Source organism: Salmo salar, chromosome ssa14 (assembly GCF_905237065.1).
Source record: "Salmo salar chromosome ssa14, Ssal_v3.1, whole genome shotgun sequence".
In the NCBI taxonomy this organism is placed as follows: Eukaryota; Metazoa; Chordata; class Actinopteri; order Salmoniformes; family Salmonidae; genus Salmo; species Salmo salar.
The window spans coordinates 32,785,340-32,809,563 of NC_059455.1; the positions used below are offsets into that span (position 1 = coordinate 32,785,340).

General features: G+C 44.6%; 1 protein-coding gene and 1 long non-coding RNA gene across 2 annotated transcripts in view; one reads left to right on the top strand and one right to left on the bottom strand.

The window, feature by feature from the left end:
* LOC106569317 (E3 ubiquitin-protein ligase mib1) overlaps window positions 1-22,169 on the top strand; it is a 101,529-nt gene extending 79,360 nt beyond the window's left edge. Inside the window, 11 exon segments of the mRNA XM_045694221.1 lie at window positions 4,035-4,167; window positions 4,717-4,803; window positions 5,305-5,463; window positions 14,352-14,533; window positions 14,732-14,921; window positions 15,305-15,383; window positions 15,654-15,791; window positions 16,986-17,014; window positions 17,016-17,064; window positions 17,593-17,693; window positions 19,241-22,169. Coding sequence (XP_045550177.1) covers window positions 4,035-4,167; window positions 4,717-4,803; window positions 5,305-5,463; window positions 14,352-14,533; window positions 14,732-14,921; window positions 15,305-15,383; window positions 15,654-15,791; window positions 16,986-17,014; window positions 17,016-17,064; window positions 17,593-17,693; window positions 19,241-19,381 — 1,288 coding nt within the window. The 3' untranslated portion in view covers window positions 19,382-22,169.
* Window positions 8,267-8,659, bottom strand: LOC123726685 (uncharacterized). The gene is made up of 3 exons (XR_006758795.1): window positions 8,578-8,659; window positions 8,429-8,538; window positions 8,267-8,317 (listed from the first exon to the last, which is right to left on the bottom strand). It is a non-coding gene; the product is annotated as an uncharacterized lncRNA (long non-coding RNA).
* Window positions 22,170-24,224: the final 2,055 nt, after the last annotated feature.

A 24,224-nucleotide genomic window follows, 5' to 3' on the forward strand; every position in this document is an offset into this window, starting at 1 on the left:
CTTAGCTGTCACTGAACACTGTCACCCCCCAGTCCACATACCAGATAAAAGGACACTGAAGCCAGGGTACAGCAGTCTGAGTGCCATTCTATTTCAATTGACTTGGCATGCCAATTCCATGGTAAGGCTAAACAGACTGGCCTTCCATGGTAAGGCTGAAACGGACTGGCCTTCAATGATAAGGGTATGGTAGTAGACTGGAGAGTAATCAGTGCATTAGGAGTCTGGCTTGGTGGCTTTTGTGAATGATTTGTTGGGAACGGGTCATTATTTCAAAGATTGATCCTGTCGCCCTGTCCTGATGAGTTTCACTCAGCCATGTTTCTTCTGAGGAAGCCTCATCTGAGACAGGCATTCTGATAGGGCTTGGCAACACCTCCTCCATGCATCACAAATACTACATGACTAGTACAGTCCACATTGATTGTAGTCAGTAGCCATGTTTCCATCTAATCATTTTTATTCAGTGAAATGGCATGCCTGTCACAGAAAAAACTCACCACAGACATGTTGGAAATGGCAAATTGTCTGTGTACTTTCCCAAATATCGACAACACAAAATATGTTCAAACGTGTAAGAAATGTTGTCAGTGAAACATTATGGGACACTGTTCTTATTTAGCTTTGTCCTAGTAGAGTTATTGTCCCCCTGCCCTCTCGTTGGTACCAGGTACTGGCCACCACACAGATGGCTGTCAGCTAGGCCGGGGCGGCAGAAGGGCCCTGTCGACCCTTCCCCAAACACATAGTATACAGGTTCCTGTCCAATGACAAACTGCAGCCCAAGACAACAGGCCCTGGTGGAGTGCTCCTGAGGGACTCCTGGCATCTCTCTCAGGGTGACCCAGTTCATCATGCCTCCGTCTTCACTTCCTCTCTTCCTCCCTCTTTCTTTCTCTCTCTCTTTTCTGATCTATCTTTCTCTCTCCCACCTGTTCTCCTTCCTCCGCTATGTGCCCTTCCTTCTGCATTGAGGCACTCTCTCTAGCGACCTGCAAGCTTTAACACCAATCGTAACAAGAGGAGCTCTCATTTTATTTCTCCAGTTCCCTCACTGTTCTAACTTGCTCTCTTTCCCTCTTCCTCCACTTGCCCCAGAATCTCTCTCCAACCCTCCCTGGTTTTAATGCCCATGTCAAGTTTATTCCCTGTTACTACTTAAGTGCTGGAGCCTGACCTGCCCATCCGCGCTCTCTCTCCCTATGCCTTCACCCCCCCACTTTCCCACAGAGCCCCTTTCTTGCATTGAAAACCCACTCGCACACGGCCAGGAAAAAGTATTTTCTAATTTCGTTCTCCCCTTTTTTCATTGTATATTTCTGTCAAATAGCTAACTGCATTGCAGCAGTGCCTGCCAGGCAGGCAGTGTGGCTGGGGCATTAATATTAATGTCTGCCCGTTTCACCCAGCGTGGCATGGAGCATGTCAATTTAGTCAGAGAGAACACCTTTCTTTGCCATGATGGCTTCCGTGAAAGCTCTCAATGGAACTGCCCATGCAGTGTACAAGTGCGGCCTCTATCCATCTCTATGGTCAGATTTCTTCTGACTGGAGAGGCTCTCCTCTATCTCCATCCCGACCAGCACAGCGCCGGAGTATCACATAGGAAACAGCAGAGGGCGCCAGTCTATCAGTCCCGAGTCACTATAGGGGACTCAGGACTGGGGACGCAAGCAGGGCTGTTATTGGCTAGGTTGTCTGTTGAGGGTGTTTCTCGACCCAGTGGGTCTGGTGAAAACTAGTAGCCATGTTGACTCTTAATGTCACACTGTAGAAATGTATTGGGTTGAGAACATTGTCTTCTCTCTCAACTCAAGTGTCAACACAATCCTGTAGACTAGAGTTTAATACAGCAGGCAGATTCATTCAATTATAAGTTTACCATTTTTTTTTTACATTTTGAGGGAAATTACTTAAGTGTCCAATGTGATCACAATATCTATCTAGCAACTACTGCACTATTTTGCATTGGTGCGTTTTGACTGTTTAGGAATGAGGTAGAACCAGAGTTGCAGCTGGTCACGTTTATGCTGCAAGCAATGCAGGTGTATCAAAGACATAGAGGCTGTGCGGTGAAAGAGAGACTGGGGTTCAGTGTATTCTGCAGCACTGCAGTTGTAGTAGTAGTAGTAGTAGTAGTAGTAGTAGTAGTAGTAGTAGTGCATGTTATTACTCTAAAGACAGAGGGGGAGAGAGACTGTGGGTTTATCACAATCCACCCTGCAGCTAGCCAGTACCCCAGCGAGCTGCAGCTAGCCAGTACCCCAGCGAGCTGCAGCTAGCCAGTACCCCAGCGAGCTGCAGCTAGCCAGTACCCCAGCGAGCTGCAGCTAGCCAGTACCCCAGCGAGCTGCAGCTAGCCAGTACCCCAGCGAGCTCCGAGCCCCAAAGCGTTCTCTACTTCCAGCGCGTGCGTTAATGTGCGCGTCTCTCCTTTTTTTCTTTCTCTATCGTTCCCTTTTTTTTTCACTACTACATGTGTATAAGTGCCTAATATCTACCTAGCAACTACTGCACTCTTTTCCTGTGTGCGTGTGTGCTTGCTCCAGTGCCTTGTCAGAGCTCTTCAGCAGTGTCAAAACCCTTGTGAAATTGGCTGCTGCTTTTCTGTCGCAGTTCAAAGATGCACCTTACGGCTACGCCATTACATTGTGCCAGCTAAGTCTCTCCACAGAAAGTCAGTAGACATTAACCTTGAAATAGCCGTTTTTAGTTTAAAAAAAATGTTTTACAAAAGTGACCTGGTTGACTGTAGTAGGTAGGTTACAGTGTTGCCTCACTACATGCAGTGTGTGTTGGGATGAGACCCACTGGACTGGTCAGGGGCTGTTCACCTCTATCCCAGGCTGCTTACCCAGGGCTGGGCAGGGGGAGAGGAGACAGAGATATTGGATGAGTGTTGACTAGCTGAGGAAGTTGCCATGATGGGACAGGATGGAAGACCAAGTCTGCTCAGCAGGGAGGTTGTTGTATTCATGTTTTCCTCCTCCCCCTATCCCCCTCTCTCTCCTTACACTGCTCTCTCTCCTTTTACCTCTCTTTCCCTCTCTTTTTCTCTCGCTCTATTTTTGCACGCTTACTCTTTATTTTTATATATTTTTTTCTCTTGCTCTCCCGCCATTTACCTCTCTACCCCTCTTTCTCCTCCTCCCACGTTCAAATACGGTCTGCCCATGTACTATAGGAGGTAGTTTACCATGATCATTTTTCTCTCTCCCATGCTCTCTCCCATTTTGGTGTGGCTTCATAGTCAGTCAGCTGTCCTTTGCAAGTGCTGTGCAGATTGTGAATTGGTTTTATTCCAGTTCAGAGTCAGACACTGTACTCCTTGCGTTCTTCTCATACCATGCAGTTTCCTATGCAGCAGCCATCTCTCTATAAGGCATGTAGCTTCCAAATGACCTTCAAACAGGAACACAACCAGTCGCTGCTGCCTCGCAACACAGCACTCTTAAACAACCCTGTTTAAACAATATCACACAGTTCATGAGAGCTGACTGAATGCAGCAATCTGTGGTGTTATTACCGGTTTGTGTCTCCATAACAGGGGCTTTTGTGCTGCTTCTTTTACCTGGGTTTCTAAAATTACACTCAACACTTGTATCATTAACCTACTACTCCCAGACTAGCATAAATAGAAACCATGGTTATGCTACTAGCCCAGCCCATCCCTTGGTTTATTTAATATGCGAGTCATTTATGTGTCAGAATAAATGTGCTGTTTCAGCACCATTCTCTATCTGTCCTCAGTGTAGTGATGCCTTGCAATTGGACTTTTAGATATAGAATCTATAGATGCATTGAGGGATGCTATATCATATCAAATAAATTCTGACCTTGACTATAGGAGTCTAGTCAAACTTAGTGCACTAGATAGGGGCTCAGCTGCCATGTGTGACGCATCCCTAGTCATATTCAACACTGATTAATTGATTGCGCCATGACCTTCCTTCCATCCTAGGGTCCTGTTGTCATGCACCTGCAGTCACCTTCCAGTCATCCCTCTGTCCCTCTCTTCCTCCCTCTCTGAGCAGTGCCATGCGTGTGTTGCTGGCCAAGCTGCCGCGGCCCTGGATCGTAGATGAGAAGAAAGATGATGGTTACACCGCCCTGCACCTGGCGGCGCTCAACAACCACGTAGAGGTGGCCGAGCTGCTGGTTCACCAGGTAGGACATGCTCGCATTAACCTAACCATTGACACCCCTGGTTTCATACAGATGGTCCATAGCAGCCCTAGTGTCTCCATCTTGGCTCGCGCGCACACAGTAAGTGCTGGCCTTATTCTTAATTGTATAATGCTGTATAGGGTTGTGCCTGTATAGGGTAGCAATAACTGCTTTCATTGTTTATTGAATCCATATTATCCTTTGGGTCCCTAGTGGTGCACAATCACTGTTAGCCTATAACCTGCTTCCTCAGAATCATGCTCGCCCTATCTGAGATATCTGAGACCGTATTGGTGCAGACCTCTCTATCTAACAGGGCCATAGTGTAGTAAGTAGCGTCCCACCAAGCAGAGCAGGAAATGGGCTAATGAGGCTGCTGTATTTCAACGGCGTGAGAGAAGATGTTATTGTAACATTCCAGAAACGTCAGAATACACGGTGGTACATTGCAGAATGTGTTATAGCCTACTGCAGAGTTCAAACAGGTCTTTTTGAATGTCTACGCCGTCTCTCTTTTCTCTATCTGTTCCCTCGCTTTCCTCCTCTCAGGGCAGTGCCAGCCTGGACATCCAGAACGTCAACCAGCAGACAGCCCTGCACCTGGCTGTGGAGAGACAGCACACACAGATAGTCAGGGTCAGTCTCCTCTCCTCACTTCCTCTCTCCTTCAGCTAACTGAAGATGCTATCTGCAGTTATCTCCCCATCTGTCCGTCACTCCTGACGGTTCACTAAAGGCTGGTGAGAAGATGAAGACAACCCACATTTTGAATTAAAATGGAGGATCTCCTGCAGTAGAATGAACCCGCTAGGGTCAAAGTGACGTACTGCCAAGGAAAGGAGAACGCTTTCTGGAAGAGAAATGTCAGAGGAGTAGTGGGTGTCCTATCTGGAAAAGGTTGTTACGTCGCCATCTTTTGGAGTGGTTTGGAAGTGCAGCTTCAGTGGTGCAGGAACACAGTCAATATGCAGGCCCTCTAGCTGTGATGCCATGCTAGACTTATTTGGATGATGATCATTTAAAAAAAATTGTACTGGACTGTTATGCAAATAAATGCTCATTTTAAATTATCACCATGTTAATTTGGAATGCTCTGTGTCTGTGTGTGCCTGTGTCTCTCTGCCGCTCTGTCTCCAGCTGCTGGTGCGAGCAGAGGCAAAGCTGGACGTGCAGGACAAGGATGGGGACACTCCTCTCCACGAAGCGCTGCGTCACCACACGCTGTCCCAGCTCCGCCAGCTGCAGGACATGCAAGACGTGAGCAAGGTGGAGCCCTGGGAACCCTCCAAAAACACGGTACAGAATACACCTAACATATACCTCCTAAAACCATTCTAAATCAACTAATATACCTCTAGAACCCTCCACTAACATCTAACACATACCTCTAGAACCCTCCACTAGAACCCTCCACTAACACCTAACACATACCTCTAGAACCCTCCACTAACACATACCTCTAGAACCCTCCACTAACACCTAACACATACCTCTAGAACCCTCCACTAACACCTAACACATACCTCTAGAACCCTCCACTAACACCTAACACATACCTCTAGAAGCCTCCACTAACACCTAACACATACCTCTAGAACCCTCCACTAACACATACCTCTAGAACCCTCCACTAACACCTAACACATACCTCTAGAACCCTCCACTAGAACCCTCCACTAACACATACCTCTAGAACCCTCCACTAGAACCCTCCACTAACACCTAACACATACCTCTAGAACCCTCCACTAACACCTAACACATACCTCTAGAACCCTCCACTAACACCTAACACATACCTCTAGAACCCTCCACTAACACCTAACACATACCTCTAGAACCCTCCACTAACACCTAACACATACCTCTAGAACCCTCCACTAACACATACCTCTAGAACCCTCCACTAACACATACCTCTAGAACTCTCCACAAACACATACCTCTAGAACCCTCCACAAACACATACCTCTAGAACCCTCCACAAACACATACCTCTAGAACCCTCCACAAACACAAACCTCTAGAACCCTCCACAAACACATACCTCTAGAACCCTCCACAAACACATACCTCTAGAACCCTCCACAAACACATACCTCTAGAACCCTCCACAAACACATACCTCTAGAACCCTCCACAAACACATACCTCTAGAACCCTCCACAAACACATACCTCTAGAACCCTCCACAAACACATACCTCTAGAACCCTCCACAAACACATACCTCTAGAACCCTCCACAAACACATACCTCTAGAACCCTCCACAAACACATACCTCTAGAACCCTCCACAAACACATACCTCTAGAACCCTCCACAAACACATACCTCTAGAACCCTCCACAAACACATACCTCTAGAACCCTCCACAAACACATACCTCTAGAACCCTCCACAAACACATACCTCTAGAACCCTCCACAAACACATACCTCTAGAACCCTCCACAAACACATACCTCTAGAACCCTCCACAAACACATACCTCTAGAACCCTCCACAAACACATACCTCTAGAACCCTCCACAAACACATACCTCTAGAACCCTCCACAAACGCATACCTCTAGAACCCTCCACAAACACATACCTCTAGAACCCTCCACAAACACATACCTCTAGAACCCTCCACAAACACATACCTCTAGAACCCTCCACAAACACATACCTCTAGAACCCTCCACAAACACATACCTCTAGAACCCTCCACAAACACATACCTCTAGAACCCTCCACAAACACATACCTCTAGAACCCTCCACTAACACATACCTCTAGAACCCTCCACTAACACCTAACACATACCTCTAGAACCCTCCACTAACACATACCTCTAGAACCCTCCACAAACAACAAACACATACCTCTAGAACCCTCCACAAACAACAAACACATACCTCTAGAACCCTCCACTAACACGTACCTCTAGGACCCTCCACTAACACATACCTCTAGAACCCTCCACTAACACATACCTCTAGAACCCTCCACTAACACCTAACACATACCTCTAGAACCCTCCACTAGAACCCTCCACTAACACATACCTCTAGAACCCTCCACTAGAACCCTCCACTAACACATACCTCTAGAACCCTCCACTAGAACCCTCCACTAACACATACCTCTAGAACCCTCCACTAACACCTAACACATACCTCTAGAACCCTCCACAAACACATACCTCTAGAACCCTCCACAAACACATACCTCTAGAACCCTCCACAAACAACTAACACGTACCTCTAGAACCCTCCACAAACAGCTAACACGTACCTCTAGAACCCTCCACAAACAGCTAACACGTACCTCTAGAACCCTCCACAAACACCTAACACGTACCTCTAGAACCCTCCACAAACACCTAACACGTACCTCTAGAACCCTCCACTAACACCTAACACGTACCTCTAGAACCCTCCACTAGAACCCTCCACTAACACATACCTCTAGAACCCTCCACTAGAACCCTCCACTAACACATACCTCTAGAACCCTCCACTAACACCTAACACATACCTCTAGAACCCTCCACAAACACATACCTCTAGAACCCTCCACAAACACATACCTCTAGAACCCTCCACAAACACATACCTCTAGAACCCTCCACAAACAACTAACACGTACCTCTAGAACCCTCCACAAACAGCTAACACGTACCTCTAGAACCCTCCACAAACACCTAACACGTACCTCTAGAACCCTCCACAAACACCTAACACGTACCTCTAGAACCCTCCACAAACACCTAACACGTACCTCTAGAACCCTCCACAAACACCTAACACGTACCTCTAGAACCCTCCACAAACACCTAACACGTACCTCTAGAACCCTCCACAAACACCTAACACGTACCTCTAGAACCCTCCACAAACACCTAACACGTACCTCTAGAACCCTCCACAAACACCTAACACGTACCTCTAGAACCCTCCACAAACACCTAACACGTACCTCTAGAACCCTCCACAAACACCTAACACGTACCTCTAGAACCCTCCACAAACACCTAACACGTACCTCTAGAACCCTCCACAAACACCTAACACGTACCTCTAGAACCCTCCACAAACACCTAACACGTACCTCTAGAACCCTCCACAAACACCTAACACGTACCTCTAGAACCCTCCACAAACACCTAACACGTACCTCTAGAACCCTCCACTAGAACCCTCCACTAACACGTACCTCTAGAACCCTCCACTAGAACCCTCCACTAACACGTACCTCTAGGACCCTCCACAAACACCTAACACGTACCTCTAGAACCCTCCACAAACACCTAACACGTACCTCTAGAACCCTCCACAAACACCTAACACGTACCTCTAGAACCCTCCACAAACACCTAACACGTACCTCTAGAACCCTCCACTAGAACCCTCCACTAACACGTACCTCTAGGACCCTCCACAAACACCTAACACGTACCTCTAGAACCCTCCACAAACACCTAACACGTACCTCTAGAACCCTCCACTAACACCTAACACGTACCTCTAGAACCCTCCACTAGAACCCTCCACTAACACGTACCTCTAGAACCCTCCACTAGAACCCTCCACTAACACGTACCTCTAGAACCCTCCACAAACGCCTAACACGTACCTCTAGAACCCTCCACAAACACCTAACACGTACCTCTAGAACCCTCCACAAACACCTAACACGTACCTCTAGAACCCTCCACAAACACCTAACACGTACCTCTAGAACCCTCCACAAACGCCTAACACGTACCTCTAGAACCCTCCACTAAACGCCTAACACGTACCTCTAGAACCCTCCACAAACGCCTAACACGTACCTCTAGAACCCTCCACAAACGCCTAACACGTACCTCTAGAACCCTCCACAAACGCCTAACACGTACCTCTAGAACCCTCCACAAACGCCTAACACGTACCTCTAGAACCCTCCACAAACAACTAACACGTACCTCTAGAACCCTCCAAAAATACTGTAGGGGATTGAGCATTTGAGTGCCTTTCTACATAAGACCGCTCCTCACTCGGCTGGCTGGGCCATTTTCAAAGCCCCTGTCTCCCCAGTCATTTATCCTGAAATGTCTTATATTCTTTCTAACTTTCTGAAGTGATGCTATGGGAGAGCCCTACTCTAAGGCTGGGCCATATGGCCTAAAAATCATATCTACATCTTTTCAAACGTCATTCACAATATAGATCTGTTTTCTCTGAATAAACTTTGTTGCACAATTAAAGGTCAATACACCAAATTTCAACCAGTCAGGAACAATCTGATGAATAAATAGAAGCCTTCCACAACCATAAGACCCACTAGTATACTGCTGTGTCTTTGGCATCATTAAAGCTGAAGACATATTTATCAAATAACTCTCTGTAATTATTATTACGCAATTAACCTGATTAATCATGTAACTGTAATTAACTAGGAAGTCGGGGCACCATAATTTTCCTAATATAACTTTCAGATATTTTAATATCTGATCAATTAGTCTTCGAATTAATGAATTATTATTTACCTCACGCCAGTCTCATTCCAAACGTCGTAAATTGTTGATTATCTGCACGAACCCAGTCTTCACTGAGTCATCCATACATCAATTGTCTTCAAATAATTTATTTACTAACTAAGTAATTCACAGAAATGCATAACAAACAGTAGATATCGTTTCAAAGAAATGATAGAGGAATGTGCCCTAGTGGGCTAAGCCGGCATGGCGGCTTGTTAGACAAAAGGGGAGTGGGGGTCAGCTGAGAAGGCACTACAGAGTTGATAATTATAACAATTGAAATGCTAATCCTTTGCACATGAACACTCACTCATTCGGGAATAACTGCAATCAATACATATATTTACGCTCAGTGTGTCGTCGGGATCTCTGTTGAAAAGTTTTTCTGTTGGAGAGTTTGTCTGCTCTCTCTCTCTCTGTCGTGGTTAGAATGGGTAGTTCAGAGTGACATTCATTAATGTCGTTATAGGACAGATGTTTCGGGCGGTTGTCGGTCTTCGCGTTCAATGATACTGAATTCCTAGCTGCAGACTAGTAATTAATATTAAAGACTTGTTCTTATTCTGTCGGTATCGATAGTCTAAGAGTTTAACCACATGGTATGGTTAAAAGTTTATCAAGCATGGTCTCCAACCTTTAGCCATCTCGTAATTGAGGAAAGCTCGGTCTGGTGATAGAAAACCTCGGTGGGGGTTTTATTCGGAAGAGCAGAAAAGGGCCTGTCCCATGACGCCAGACCATAACTGTGCTCATGGGTGGTCCTCTGATTTACTTAAGACTCCAAAGGGAATTGGAGTTTCCTTCATTAACCTCTAGAGCAGGGGTCATCAACACGGTGCCCGCGGGCACCAGGTCGCCCCCAGGGACCACATGAGTCGCCCGCAGGCCTGGTCTAAAAATAGCACAACTCACTAGTGAGCTGCGTCTGAAATTTAATTGTATTCTGTTGCTATTCTTTTTAATCACACTTGCATTTATATATATTTAAAAATGACAATATCTTAAAAATATTTTCATTATACATGAGTTTAGATAAGTTTAGGTGAACTCTGACCTACTCTAGTTCAAAGGTCAGTATTGTGCGCGTGGAGAGTAAGCTAGCGGGCGCAGCGAAGATGGTAGCTGAATGCAGTTTCTTGCCTCAAAAACATGGCAGAAAAAAGGAAGAAAACGTATCACTTTCACAACGATTGGGAGGAGGAATTATTTTTTACGACTGTTTCATCACTCACTGTAAAAGTGACCCAGACTTCCCAAAATTTCTGCATTACCACTGCATCATTCACCAGCAGGCGTTATGTGCAAAAGTGATCGGCTTTGAGCACGTGATGACTCCCGTTGTAAAAATCATAAACAACATTCGCTCCAAAGCAAAACAGCACAGGATTTTCAAGGTGCTATTGGAGATGTCAGCTGAACTCAGCAGAGGATGAGTTTTACTTCGTTTTTTGTCACTTTTGGGTGAAATCAAAGAGTTCAAGCAGTCCAAAGGCGAAGACGTCTCGCTGCTAGAGGACACAGAGTGGACACTTGACCTTGCATTTTTGATGGACATTACTGGGAAACTAAACGACTTGAACTGCAAGGCAAAGGTAAGACTGTTGTTGATCTCATAAGTGCTTTAAATGCATTTAAAGCCAAGATGAACATTTTCTCTGGATTTACAGAAAAAAAAGGTGCTGCACACATTGTCCGATTTCAAAAAGGCTTTACGGTGAAAGCAAAACATTAGATTATTTTAGCATAGCACGTTAGCAAAAAAAAGAAGCAATTTTCCAAGCACGGATAGCCGTCACAAAACCAGATATACAGCTAAAATTAAGCACTAACCTTTTACAATCTTCATCAGATGACACTCCTAGGACATCATGTTAGACAATGCATGCATTTTTTGTTCGATGAAGTTTATATTTATATCCAAAAACCCAATTTTTACATTGGCGCGTGACGTTCAGAAAATGTTTTCTCCCCATAACTTCCGGTGAATAGGCACATACATTTACAGAAGAACTCATAAACGTTGACAAAATTTATAACAATTATTTAAAGAATTAGAGATAATCTACTCCTTTATGCAACCACTTTGTCAGATTTCAAAATAACTTTACGGAAAAAGCACATTGTTCAATATTCTGAGTACAGAACTTAGCCTTCAATGCTAAGCTATACAGTTAGCCTATAACTATGACGTCGACAAATCTCTAAAAATATGTTCGAAATATTTACTTACCTTTGCTGATCTTCGGCGGAATGCACTCGGATGTGCACCCACTTCCACAAGAAATGTTCATTTGTTCTGCAAAGTCCATCATTTATGTCCAAATACGTCCGTTTTGTTGACCATCCAGAACACTTTACAATGCCATGTGGCGTGGACGCAAATCCATAGACGAAATGTTCAAAGTTCCATTACCGTTTGTAGAAACACGTCAAACGATGTTTACAATCAATCCTTTAGGGTATTTTTTAACGTAAAATTGCTATAATTTTACAACCGGGCAATAGGTATTCATCCCAGAAGAAAAATAAAAACCAATGAAGTCATGTGCACGCGCGTCATAAGACACCTGTCCTCAGACTGGCCAGTGATTGACTGAGCCATAATTTTCTGCCCGGTAACAGGTGACGGATAAAACCAGTTCCTAAAGATTGTTGACAGCCAATGGAAGAGTTAGGAGGTGCAACGTAAATCCTATGTCACTGTAGTTTTTCAAGGGATTCAAAAGAAAAACTACATTTCTAATTTCCCCCGCTTCCTGATTCAATTTTTCTCAGGTTTTTTGTCTGCCATATGAGTTCTGTTATACTCACAGACACCATTCAAACAGTTTTAGAAACTTGAGTGTTTTCTATCCAAATCTACTAATAATATGCATATTCTATTTTCTGGGCCAGAGTAGTAACCTGTTTAAATTGGGTACGTTTTTCATCCGGCCGTGAAAATACTGCCCCCTAGCCCCAACAGGTTTAAACAGTCCAAAATCACATTACACAATTTCACAAACAGTTCCGTCCTTATTCATTCATTTTATACAACCATTTAGATGTAGGTCTCATAGCTGAGGCTATTGTATAAACATGATTATGGTAATGTGGCGGTATTGTCTCTCATGAGTTTCACAAAATTGTACCAAACGGGCCAGTTCGTAGCTGGATTTTTCACCGATCTTTTATACCTTCTCCAGAACATAAATGTCGTTCGGTTCTCCAGTTCTGTGAGGTGGAAGAACTCCTTTGTTCTCTCTCTACTGTGGCCATGAGGAGAGGGTCTCCTCGTAGGAATTTACGACCGCTCTTACAGAGCCTGGTGTCAGAAATATAGAGGTCGGGGGATGGTGCTCGCAGTGTCCAAAGAGGGCAACGTCATGACAATACATTATTTATCAAAATAGTTGAACCTGCTTTTTGTTGTTGCAATAATCACGGATCTAGCTTTGGTCTATCTATGAAAACGCCCTGTTTAACCAGAACAATGCACATCCACCAGTAATGACTAACTTCTGGTAACGGTCATTATAGAAATGTAACACAGGTCTCAGAAACAATCTCTCAAGCCAAGCCCACGTGCTAGTGAGTAGCCAACTTAACTTTATATTTCAAGTCTAGCCAACGTGGATCTATTTACTTGCTAACATTAGAACAGTTGAACTGTTATGAATACACCTTCCTGTCTGTCTCCAACTGTTTGAACAACAGCCTGTTCACTTTTACATATTGAAATCACGTGGCCTACCTGGACAAGATGCTTATTTCTCAGAATGAGAACAAGTTTCCAATTCCTTATTTAAATGCATTATTTTATGCTCATTACACATGTATTAAACACAGACTAGACAGCTAGCACATACGTCTGTGGCTACCGCAATGCCGTGCGTGACAAACTGAGCATCCATTTTCCACAATCATGTTAATTGATACTGGTTTTAGTAGGGTCTGCTCTGTTCTACATTTTGGGAGATGAGACATAAAAAGGGGATCGTTAAGGGCGGCAGGGTAGCCTAGTGGTTAGAGCGTTGGACTAGTACCCGAAAGGTTGCAAGTTCGAATCCCTGAGCTGACGAGGTACAAATCTGTTGTTCTGCCCCTGAACAAGGCAGTTAACCCACTGTTCCTAGGCCATCATTGAAAATAAGAATTTGTTCTTACCTTTATTTAACTAGGCAAGTCAGTTAAAATACATTTTTAAAAATTAAGTCTATTACAGTAAAATGTCTAAGCATTTCGGTGTCCATATGACCGATTCTGTTGGACCAAACCTCCAATGCAAATGGTGAGTTTAAACTGCTTGTTGTCAGGGAGGAAGAAGTTGTCTTTTGTTGTAAGTGGCAGGGGGAGGGGCTTTGTGTCTCTGATTGGGAAGTTGCACAGAAGGAGACAAGACCAAAAAGACACAGAACTCTCATAAAAACAGGAAGAAAAATAACAACCCCGATTCTTGCGATACAGGCATTTGGAACATCGCGCTAATCAAATTGATTCGATATATAGCCCAGCCCTACCCAACACACTGCATATGTCCCAATTACACTGTATTCTGCTCTGCTCTGCGCTCCTCTGTCTGGTGGAGCTGGGGGGAGGGGGAAAGAGAGGGGGAAAGGGAGAGAAGGGGAATGGGTGAGAAAGGGAGACAGAAAGAGAGAAAGTGTTATTGACTCCTCTGTGTGTTGGTCCTCCACAGCTGATCATGGGCCTGGGCACCCAGGGAGCAGAGAAGAAGAGTGCAGCGTCCATCGCCTGCTTCCTGGCAGCTAACGGAGCAGACCTGACCATGCGCAACAAGAAGGGCCAGTCCCCTCTGGACCTCTGCCCCGACCCCAGCCTCTGTAAGGCCCTGGCCAAGTGCCACAAGGAGAAGATCAGGTAAGAAACCCTAGCCCCAGGTTTAGCCCTCCGCCCCTAAACCCATACTAAAGGACACGGTTTAGACTCTTTTTAGATGAATCAGCTGGTGAGCTTCAACTTGTTTTCTCCCCATCTTCCTTTAATTTGTCCTGTCTTTTCTTTCTCACAAACTCTCTTTTCTCTCCCCATCCCTCTCTCTCTATCCCTGTCTTCCAGTGGCCAGGTGGGCTCTCGCAGCCCGTCTCTGAACAGTAACGGTGAGACCCTGGAGGAGTGTATGGTGTGTTCTGACATGAAGAGAGACACCCTGTTCGGACCATGCGGACACATCGCCACCTGCTCTCTCTGCTCCTCCCGCGTCAAGAAGTGTCTCATCTGCAAGGACCAGGTCCAGTCCAGAACCAAGGTATTGTACCAAACCCGGCCTCGTTGGTTTAAATATTAACATTAACGGACGGTTTCTCAGAAAAAGATTAAGTCTGGTCTTGGACTGAAAACTGGTGAATCTCCATTGAAATAACTTTTTAGTACAGGACTTATCTGTGTCCGGTATTCTGATCTGAATGCTTTTCACTCACATTTTTGCTCAAGTCTCCCTTTGATGTCAATGAATGATTTAGGCCAACTGTTGGGGTGCCTCGAAGTATCAAGTTGTGGAAGTTACTAATGACTTAGTATATTAATGGATGCTTTCCATTGGTTTTGGGTGTAAAGACATCCTCCAATTAGAGGTATGACTTTCTCTTCTCTTTCCCTTCACTGACATCAGATGTTTGTCTCTCCATACAGATCGAGGAGTGTGTCGTATGTTCTGACAAGAAGGCTGCCGTGCTCTTCGAGCCCTGCGGTCACATGTGCGCTTGTGAAAGTAAGTACACTAAACCAGCTAAGGTTGCTTCCTCGTACGGTATGCCACCTGGCGCGTGCACAGTAGGGAGAAACCGTTTTGAAGTGGGGAGGTAGCCTACTGAACTTTTTTTTTTCCTCTTCTCTCTGTTGCAAAATGTTTTGCTATGGTGTGCCCTACCGAAGACCCTGCCTCGCTGCAAGAATGCAACAATTCTCCAGAACCTTTGATGTGTTCTAGTGGGCCATACTGACCTTTCATTCTGTCTGTGTGTTCCCTTCCTCCGTACAGACTGTGCCGGCCTCATGAAGAAGTGCGTACAGTGCCGGGCTGTTGTGGAACGCCGCACGCCCTTTGTCCTTTGTTGTGGAGGGAAAGGTATGGAGGGTGATGCCGCTGATGATGATGATGATGATGATGAGGACCTTAGTGAGTGAATCTTCCACACGTTCCCTTTTAATTTCCTTTTATCCTCCTTTCTCTCTCGTTGTCATGACTGTCCATCTTGTTGTTTCCCCCATGATGAACTTGTTGTGTTTTTGTTTGTTTTTGTTTGTTTGTGTTGGTTTGTTGATTCACAGCTGTCTTGCTCCTGCATTATTTGAATGTTAATGTTGTCATTGTTTTGTGTGTTTTAGTTGAATGTGTCATTTTCCCAGACTGGGAAACAAGCCTCCCTAGTTGAGGTCATTAATGCATAATGCATGATCTTTAACTTAATGCAATTCAATCACGTCAGTTTTATAACATTTCAGCAGCATGCACTAATTTTATTAAAAGAAATTGACCTCCATAACCGGCTATTAATTCTCCCTTAGCTGGCTCCTAAAAGTCTATTTGGCCAACTGATTTTAATATCGCCATCAGTCCATTGCTCGATCCAATTTCTCCATTCAATCTGTTAGCTAAGTAGTGACGGTACAGTGTTGGTTATTTGAATGTGTGAGTGTGTATTAAGGCTTACGTTTACCATTGCTAGTGTTGTCTTTAAGTTGTACACACTCTTATCACGTTATCTAACCCTTATGACTGCAGTTCCCTTTAGTTCGTTTTCCTTATTATTTTATGTTGAGTTAAAAGGGAAACTGTTGTAAGTTCACTGATTTTATAATGATTTGCCAAAGATTTGCTTGTCGAAAGATCTTTGTGTTTTGCCACACACACACACACACACAGAGATCTCTTCAAATACAAAGTGCATTATGTCAATCTCACACACACACACTCATTCCTTTATGTCCCTTGACATTTGGAGAGGGATACCAGTGCCATCCTAGACCACTCTTCTAGCCCACTGGTAGCTAGTGCACTACGAGTTGTCATGTTACCTGCTGAGTACTGATGACAAAACAGCTTTTGTCCTGGTACCTTTCCTTCTAGTAATACTACTTAGTGTGTATGGTTTTTAGACTTTGAAGGATGCGGTTGCAGCTCAGTCTACCTAGAAGAGACTCCTCTCCCCCACCTCCCACCTAACATGTGTTTTAAATCTAATAACCTCATTGTCCTTGTCCTCCTCTGTCTACAGTCCTTTAGTAGTGAGTAGACTGCTCCTCCTCAGGCCTTGCCTTGTGGAGTTGTATCAGGGGCTCCTGTTATAACACTGTGACTGGTTATTCTCAGCAGGTAACTCTAACTCAGCTCTAATGGCAGGGGGGCTCGCTGGATCTGCTCCAGCCCAACAATCTGGCGCTAAGTTGGTGTAAGTATCTCATCCTCTTCCCTGGTTCAAAACTCCCAAAAAATCCCCAGTGCTGTCTGCCCTGCTTGACCTACGCCCTGCTGCCGAAACCCCCTTTGCAACGATCCTTCGCCCACCCCTCAACACAACACACAGAATCACACACATACAAATGATTAATGATACTGATTTCCACCATTCAGAATGGTTGTGCCCTCAAGCACAGTCCTCAGACCTATTTTAGCCAAATACTGTCTGAGGAAGTACATGTGTCTAACTCTGAAATTGCTGCTTGTTAAAAACGGACTGGGTTAAAGTGTAGAACTCTTTCCAGAATAGCCCACAAAGACGAGGCTGTATGATTGCTTGATTAGTTTGGCCTTTAGAGCATCATGTCATTAAAATCTATTCCAATTTTATTGATCACATACACAGAATACAACAGGTAGACTTTACAGTGAAGGCATCTCACTCTCTTTCGCTCTCATTAAATCGGCTCGGTGTTCGTTTTTTAACGTTATGTGTGTTTTCCCTGTTTCCCTTCTACAGCCAGCGGAAATATCCCGGCCATGCAGAGAGACAAAGACAACACCAATGTCAACGCTGACGTTCAGAAACTGCAGCAGCAACTGCAGGACATCAAGGAGCAGGTAAGCATGGTGGTATGTACTAAAGACAACATGGTGGTATGTACTAAAGACAACATGGTGGTATGTACTAAAGACAACATGGTGGTATGTACTAAAGACAACATGGTGGTATGTACTAAAGACAACATGGTGGTATGTACTAAAGACAACATGGTGGTATGTACTAAAGACAACATGGTGGTATGTACTAAAGACGGCATGGAGTCATGTGCTGAAGACGGCATGGAGTCATGTGCTGAAGACGGCATGGAGTCATGTGCTGAAGACGGCATGGAGTCATGTGCTGAAGACGGCATGGAGTCAAGTGCTGAGGACGGCATGGAGTCATGTGCTGAGGACGGCATGGAGTCATGTGCTGAGGACGGCATGGAGTCATGTGCTGAAGACGGCATGGAGTCATGTGCTGAAGACGGCATGGAGTCATGTGCTGAAGACGGCATGGAGTCATGTGCTGAAGACGGCATGGAGTCATGTGCTGAAGACGGCATGGAGTCATGTGCTGAAGACGGCATGGAGTCATGTGCTGAAGACGGCATGGAGTCATGTGCTGAAGACGGCATGGAGTCATGTGCTGAAGACGGCATGGAGTCATGTGCGGAGGACGGCATGGAGTCATGTGCGGAGGACGGCATGGAGTCATGTGCGGAGGACGGCATGGAGTCATGTGCGGAGGACGGCATGGAGTCATGTGCGGAGGACGGCATGGAGTCATGTGCGGAGGACGGCATGGAGTCATGTGCGGAGGACGGCATGGAGTCATGTGCGGAGGACGGCATGGAGTCATGTGCGGAGGACGGCATGGAGTCCATCCCACCAAAACAGGCAGAAATGTAATGCTGTATTTTCAAACAGCTCTTACACTAAAAGGGCATTATCATAATTTTAGCAATTTCACAGTATTATTCCAACAACTAGTGTAAAAAAAAATATGTATACATTTTTTTAATAAAGGCCTTCCGAGATTCTGGGTTCGAGTCCAGGCTCTGTCGCAGCCAGCCGAGACCGGGGGACCCATGGGGTGGCGCATAATTTGGCCCAGCGTCGTCCGGGTTAGGGGAGGGTTTGGCCGACAGGGATGTCCTTTTCCCATCGCGCACTAGCGACTACGGTGGCGGGCCGGGCGCAGTGCATGTTGACACGGTCGCCAGGTGTACGGTGTTTCCTCTGACACATTGGTGTGGCTGGCTTCCGGGTTAAGTGGGCATTGTGTGAAGAAGCAGTGCGGCTTGGTTGGGTTGTGTTTCGGTGGACGCACGGCTCTCGACCTTCGCCTCTCCTGAGTCTGTATAGGAGTTGCAGCGATGAGACAAGACTATAACTACCAATTGGATACCACGAAAACAGGTTTAAAAAAACAAACAAAATGTTTAATAACATAGTGTGTGGAAATGAGACACCTTTTCCTTGCCCTGAGACAGGCTGTAGACCATTTTGGAATCTATAGCCATGTCTCAAAGCAACCATTTTCCCAATACAATGTGTTTATATCAGAACTGAGATGACTCCACTAAGATGAGTACTAAGTGTTATTTTGTGTATCTCTCCAGACCATGTGTCCGGTGTGCCTGGACCGGCTGAAGAACATGATCTTCATATGTGGGCACGGCACTTGCCAGCTGTGTGGCGACCGCATGAGCGAGTGCCCCATCTGCCGCAAGGCCATTGAGAGGCGCATCCTTCTGTACTAGAGAATCCTTCTGTACTCCCCCCCCCCCCATCACCAGCTACCGCTCTCCCATCTATCTCTGCGTCTTAACACCAGAAAAACAAAAACGAATTACCAATGTGGCTTCTTTTAAAAATGGAAACTTTGTTATAAAACAATCAAACATTGTACTGAGAGAGGTCCTTGGTGTTGTAGCTCAGCTGAAAGCCTGTAGCAGCCTGATTCTTTGCTTTTCTCCTCAGAATGCCGTTTCGTATCTCTCACTCTTCTCCCCCTCCCCTCTCTGTTGTTTTCCTGTTTCTGTGTGAGAACGCCTCTTCCTGTTATCATTGTGTTGGGGTTATTGGCACACATCCCAACCCTGCCCTGTGTTGGCCTTGGGATATGGACTGAGGGATATGGTCAGAGCCACTTAGTCCCATCTCCAAGGTCCTATTCATTAGGGCACGCTCTGCCTCTCCTGTCGAAGGGGGCTGCCTCTCCTGTCGAAGGGGGCTGCCTCTCCTGTCGAAGGGGGCTGCCTCTCCTGTCGAAGGGGGCTGCCTCTCCTGTCGAAGGGGGCTGCCTCTCCTGTCGAAGGGGGCTGCCTCTCCTGTCGAAGGGGGCTGCCTCTCCTGTCGAAGGGGGCTGCCTCTCCTGTCGAAGGGGGCTGCCTCTCCTGTCGAAGGGCGCTGCCTCTCCTGTCGAAGGGCGCTGCCTCTCCTGTCGAAGGGCGCTGCCTCTCCTGTCGAAGGGCGCTGCCTCTCCTGTCGAAGGGCGCTGCCTCTCCTGTCGAAGGGCGCTGCCTCTCCTGTCGAAGGGCGCTGCCTCTAATGCTAAACCTAACCTTATCATTGATTCTATTTGTATTTCTTATGCAAGAGTATTGGTAATAGAAGCTACTGACGTGGATATTCACTACTTTTGTTGTTTACTCAACATTTCATGATGTCTACAATATGATGACATATTTGTGTACATGCAAAAATGCGATGTCCAGCACTTTTACAAATTCAACCAGTCTTCTGCTACACGTGCATATTTGAGATGGGTTGTCGTGACATGTTGGGGATTTTGGGAATGAGGCCCTTTATTTTCCCCAGAGTCAGATGAACTTGTGGAGACCATTTTTATGTCTCTGTGCAGTTTGAAGGAAGTTGCTAACTAGCGCAATTGCTAACTAGCGTTAGCGCAATGACCTGAAATCTGCGTAATATGCTAGCAGATACAATAGACTTTTAGTCATTGTGCTAATGCTAGTTAGCAATGGATCGCTAAAACTACCTCTAACTTCCTTCATACTGGACACAGACATAAAAATGGTACCCACAAGTTCATCGGACTCTGGGGCAGTAGACAAAGGTCATTGCCAAAATCCCAAAGTATGCCTTTAAGACCTGCACAGGGCAGGTTAGCACGCTATCTAGGGAGAAAAACTGCTGATTGAACAAAAGCAAAATTGCTGTTCTGTTTGTCTAGACTTTGGAGGTCCAAATCCACCTCAACTCTGACTGACTGATAAGGTGGTGATACGGCTGCAGTCCAATCGTCTGCTAACACCTCATCACCTGTACCTTGTTTACCAACCTCTCGCTCTGGAGAAACACAGACAGGCCAGGCAGTACAACTTTAGCATTACAACACCTTTGGTCTGCAATTGTTAACTCTTAAGTACAGTATACCCAGTATAGAAGTCAAGACAGTGTTTCATTCAGCCTACTTATAAGTGAATACTCTCATGTACCTGCTGGACATTTCTGAGGATTAATTCACTTTATTGAGCATTTGTACAAACATAGTATGTCATCATTTATGACACAAGTTGCTTTAGAGCTGTTCCAAGACTATAGATGGTATAACCTGTCTGGTATACAACCATCCTATGATTCTTATAAGCATCGCTAATAACCATTGATTATTCATGTGCCATTGCTTCTAAAAATTATTTACCTGTTAAATGTTGTTTGGGGATAAGGTGCTCTTAATCTGGTATTGCTTTTATTTAAATGTATTTGCAGAATTTTTGTAATTAACACATTTATTGAGCTAGAGTGTACAATCTAATAGAAAGCCAAGATGATAAAATGTAGAGTAAATTATTTTGTATTGCTGCCCACAAATAGGATTTAGAAGTGTATCTCTATAGAGCCTTACCTATAATGTAATGTAGCCGCCCACTCTCACCCACACATTCTGCTTCAATATCAATGTTGAAATGTGTCTTTTAGTTTGATAGACTTCAAGCAACAAAAAAACACTAAGCATTATTTTATCTTGTTTTGTCTGCAAGTCTAACATGTTCAGAGTAAATAATGAGACTGGTGATAAGGGAGACAATTCTGTCAGGTTTTACATGTATTCTTCTACCAGTGTTTTGGGGGATAGGAATAAAATGGTTCCACTGGTAAAGTTGACACTAATAAGGCAGATCCCTCCGTGTGGAGCCAAGCTGTTCACCTCGGTATAAGCTGATCAGCTTGACAACGCAAATAAGCAATTTTATAGGAAAGAAAGAAAAGTAGCTTCATACTTTTTTACTACCAGTTTTTATTTCAACGTTCGCGTTAACATTCTAAAAGCACTAATATTGCTTTATGGTAGTATTGTCTTGTTAGTTATAAAGGCCTATTTTGTACCTTATGTTCAAAACTTATTATACCTGTCAAGATTTAAAGGTTTCAGTAGTATTCTTTCCTTTTTTTTTAGGCATGAATGTTTCATGTATGCAGTACGACATGTATTATAAAGCTGGTCACTCTGTATTTCTTAAAAGTGCTTTTCAAACCACTGTGTAACTGAAATAAAGTTCTGAATGAATTTTGAGACCTCTACCCACACTCTTGTTTTTATTCCTTTGTTTCTTGTGAATGTAAACGAACTGAAGAACGACATTGTCAACTTGTTTGTTAAACATGTTTGGGCAATTAGCATGTTGTTGACTTGCTGACTGAGCATGTAACCGATGTGAAATGGCTATATATATATAATGCCCCATAATGACAGTGAAAACATGTTTTTGGACATTTTTGCTCATTTATTGAAAATGAAATATGGGACACTCCAGATCATTCAATGTTGTGTTGGTATGCAACTCCAGTGTATATTTGGCCTTGTGTTTTAGGCTTTTGTTCTGCTGAAATGTGAATTTGTCTCCCAATGTCTGTTGGAAAGCAGACTGATCCAGGTTTTCCTTTAGGATTTTGCCTGTGCTTAGTTCTATTCTGTTTCTTTTTATCCACAAAAAAAAACTAGTCCTTGTCAATGACAAGCATTCCCATAACATGATGCAGCCACCACAATGCATGAAAAGAGTGGTACTCGGTAATGTGTTGTGATGGATTTGCCCAAAACAGCGCATTGTATTCGGGGCATAAAGTTAATTTCTATAAAAAAATTCCAGTTTGACTTTGGTACCTTATTACAAACAGGATGCATGTTTTGTAATATTTTTATTCTGTACAAGCTTCATTTTCACTCTGTCATTTAGGTTAGTATCATGGAGTAACTACAATGTTGTTGATCCATCCTCAGTTTTCTATCACAGCCATTAAACTAACTATTTTTAAGTCACCATTGGCCTCCTGGTGAAACCCCTAAGTGGTTTGTATTTTTGTAGTGACTGGGTGTTTTGATACACCATCCAAAGTGTAATTCATAACTTCACCATGCTCAAAGGGATATTCAATGTCTGCTTTTTTTATTTACCAATAGGTGCCCTTAATTGCGAGACGTATGAAAACCTCCCTGGTCTTTGTGATTGAACTGCTCGACTGAGGGACCTTACAATGATCTGTATGTGTGGGGCACAGAGATGAGGTAGTCATTCAAAAACCTTGTTAAACACTACTAGCGTGTGTGAGTCCATGCAACTTATGTGACTTGTTTAGCAAATTTTTACTCTAACTTATTTAGGCTTGCCATAACAAAGGGGTTGAATAATTATTGAGAAGACATTTCAGCATTTCATTTTAAATTAATTGAACACAATTCCTACTTTGACATAATGGGGTATTATTTGTAGGCCAGTGACACAAAATCTCTGGCTGAAAAACAGCAAGATGGGGAAAAAGTCAAGGGGTGTGAATACTTTCTGAAGGCGCTGTAAATCATAAGACACTAGGGATGGTCACAGCACAGTCATGAGGGGTCAAAGTCAGTGTCCTGGGGTGACGCACGTCTCCATTCTTCTCCCCAGGCTGAACTGATGGGCTGCTGTCACTCACACCCAGCAGGGTTTAACTGACAAATTGACCACCTGGTGGGGGAGTAACAGCCCCTAACCCCTCATGGCCCAGTCAGCAAACAGCCCTCCCTAGGCAGTTCTGTCAGCCTCCCCAGGCCAGAGGAGATAGTGCTGTCTCCAACACCCTGACGGGACAGCAGGGCTGCAGCCAATCAGTCAGGGTGATGGATGTTGGAATAGACTGGGTCTAGCTGGGTCTGAGCCATGGTAGGTGATCAGCAGACTGCCTGTTTGGGGGCCTATCTGCTGCTGATCAGCCACCCATGGCTCAGGACAAGGACCAGGGGGGTATACTACAAAGCAACTTGCCTAAATATTCTGAAATATATATGTTGCTTCTTTCTTCTGATGTGAATGAAATGGGCATGGTTTAATTGACAACAACCAAATACACATATCTAGGTTTAGCTTTTTTTTTTATGAACCAGAATATCAGTAGTTATTTCTGGTTGTTTATCAAAGTTAGCTGGCTAACTCACTAATCCTGTTTGGTAGTATACCCCTCTGGTCATCTAGGGCTTGTCACATAACATAGAACATAACCTACTGTATAACACAATAGAAACACCAAAGCTAGGTTTAAAAGGTAGTTCATCCAACTGCGAACTATCCCTTTAACCTCACGGTGGTCTGTTTTACCCGG